This window comes from Oxyura jamaicensis (assembly GCF_011077185.1).
Source record: "Oxyura jamaicensis isolate SHBP4307 breed ruddy duck chromosome 5 unlocalized genomic scaffold, BPBGC_Ojam_1.0 oxy5_random_OJ70595, whole genome shotgun sequence".
In the NCBI taxonomy this organism is placed as follows: Eukaryota; Metazoa; Chordata; class Aves; order Anseriformes; family Anatidae; genus Oxyura; species Oxyura jamaicensis.
The window spans coordinates 1-1,570 of record NW_023303924.1 but is presented as its reverse complement, the minus strand read 5'-3'; the positions used below and the strand labels follow the sequence as shown (position 1 = coordinate 1,570).

At 70.6% G+C, this 1,570-nt stretch overlaps 1 protein-coding gene across 1 annotated transcript; it reads right to left on the bottom strand.

The window, feature by feature from the left end:
* Positions 1 to 10: 10 nt before the first annotated feature.
* Positions 11 to 1,543, bottom strand: LOC118157309 (calcium-binding protein 2-like). Its single transcript, XM_035311577.1, has 6 exons — positions 1,350 to 1,543; positions 1,086 to 1,241; positions 828 to 858; positions 546 to 680; positions 331 to 440; positions 11 to 239 (listed from the first exon to the last, which is right to left on the bottom strand). Exons 1-6 carry the CDS (start codon positions 1,410 to 1,412, stop codon positions 42 to 44), a joined length of 693 nt encoding a protein of 230 aa, XP_035167468.1. The 5' UTR covers positions 1,413 to 1,543; the 3' UTR covers positions 11 to 41.
* Between the last annotated feature and the right edge of the window lie 27 nt (positions 1,544 to 1,570).

The following is a 1,570-nucleotide window of genomic DNA, read 5'->3' as shown; positions in this document are numbered from 1 at the left end:
GGGGGGGGGTTATAAAGGGGTAACGGAACCGGGGGGGCTAATTACGGGGTAATAAAGCGGTACCACAACCGGCGCCCCCCCGTCCCGTTACCTTCGAAGTCCACCAGGCCGTCCCCGTTGAGATCCACGTCCTTGAGGATCTCGTCCACCTCCCGGGGGTTGAGCTGCTGCCCCAGCAGCTTGCGCATGGCCTCCCGCAGCTCCGCCATGCTGATCTGCCCGTCCCCGTTGGTGTCGAACTGCGGGCGAGCGGGCGGGGGGTGACGGATGGCGTGTGTGTCCCGTTCCCCCCCCCGCAGCCCGTCCCGGCAGCCCCCCGGCCCCCCTCACCTCACGGAAGGCGTCGCGCAGCTCCTTGATGCCGATCATGTCCGCCGTCTCCGCCAGCATCTTGGGGCCCATCAGCTCCACAAAGTCGTCGAAGTCCACCTTGCCGCCCGCTGCGGGGGGAGGGAAGCGTGGCCGGGGTGTGAGGCACGGCTCCGGGGCCACCGCCGAGGGGACATGCAGTCTCGTGTCCCCCCCCACAGCACCCTGGCACCTACTGATCTGCTGGGACAGCTCGATGAGCTCCATCTCGGTGGGCATGTAGCCCATGGTCCGCATGCACTCGCCCAGGTCCTTGTAGCTGATGTAGCCGTCCCGGTCCTTGTCGAACTCCCGGAAGGCTTGCTTCAGCTCTGGGGACAGCGCGGGGACGCGGGTGGCACCGGGGGACACCCCTTCTGCCGCCCCTCCCGGCCACGGGGAGGGCTGGGTAGAGGGGAACGGGTGACAAGTTGGTGGCAGGGGAGGCCCCAGCTGCGGGCAGCGTCCCCACACTTTACCTTCGATCTCCTCCGGCCGCAGCTCTCGGTCCTGGAAAGAGAAAGCGGGCTGGAGGGACGGCCCCCACCCCAAACCCCCACCCGGTGGGTGGCCGCGGGTGACCCCGAGGGAGCCGTGTGCCACAACTTCAACCGGGGGTAGGGGGGGGGTCACGAGGCACCGCCGTGGCATTGCCTTGACCCGAGGAGCCCGGGACGTGCCCCCGGGTGAGCGGCTGGGGACGGGGGGGGGGACGGGGGCCCGCGACCGGCACGTACCAGCTGGGTGATGGCGATGCTCTGGCGGAGGAAGATGCACGCCGGCCCCACCAGCCCGTGCAGCACCGAGTAGTTCTGCAGCGGCGGCGACTGCGCGGCCTCCGCCGCCTCCTCGGCCTCCTGGGAGCCGGGGGGGCCGCAGCGCTGCCTCCCGTCCTGCTGGGCAGAGCCGGCCGGTAGCGCGAGGCAGCGCCCAAGACCCCCCCGGTACCCCACCCCCCGTGTCCCCCCCCCAGCCCGCTGATCCCCCGGGGCCAGCCTTACCTTGGAGAGCCTCCGCTCAGGGGTCTTGGTGCAGTTGCCCATGGCTGGGGGGTGCCCGGGCATACCTGGCCCCCCCGGGGGGGCCGCCTGGCGCAGTCCTGGGGGCCGCCGACTCCGGCCCGGGCGCGCCAGGACGGGGTTTTTTTATAGTAACAGCGGCTGCGTGGGGATTTGCGGTTTTTATTGAATATCTCGGGATATGCAGGGCGAGGCGGGGGGGG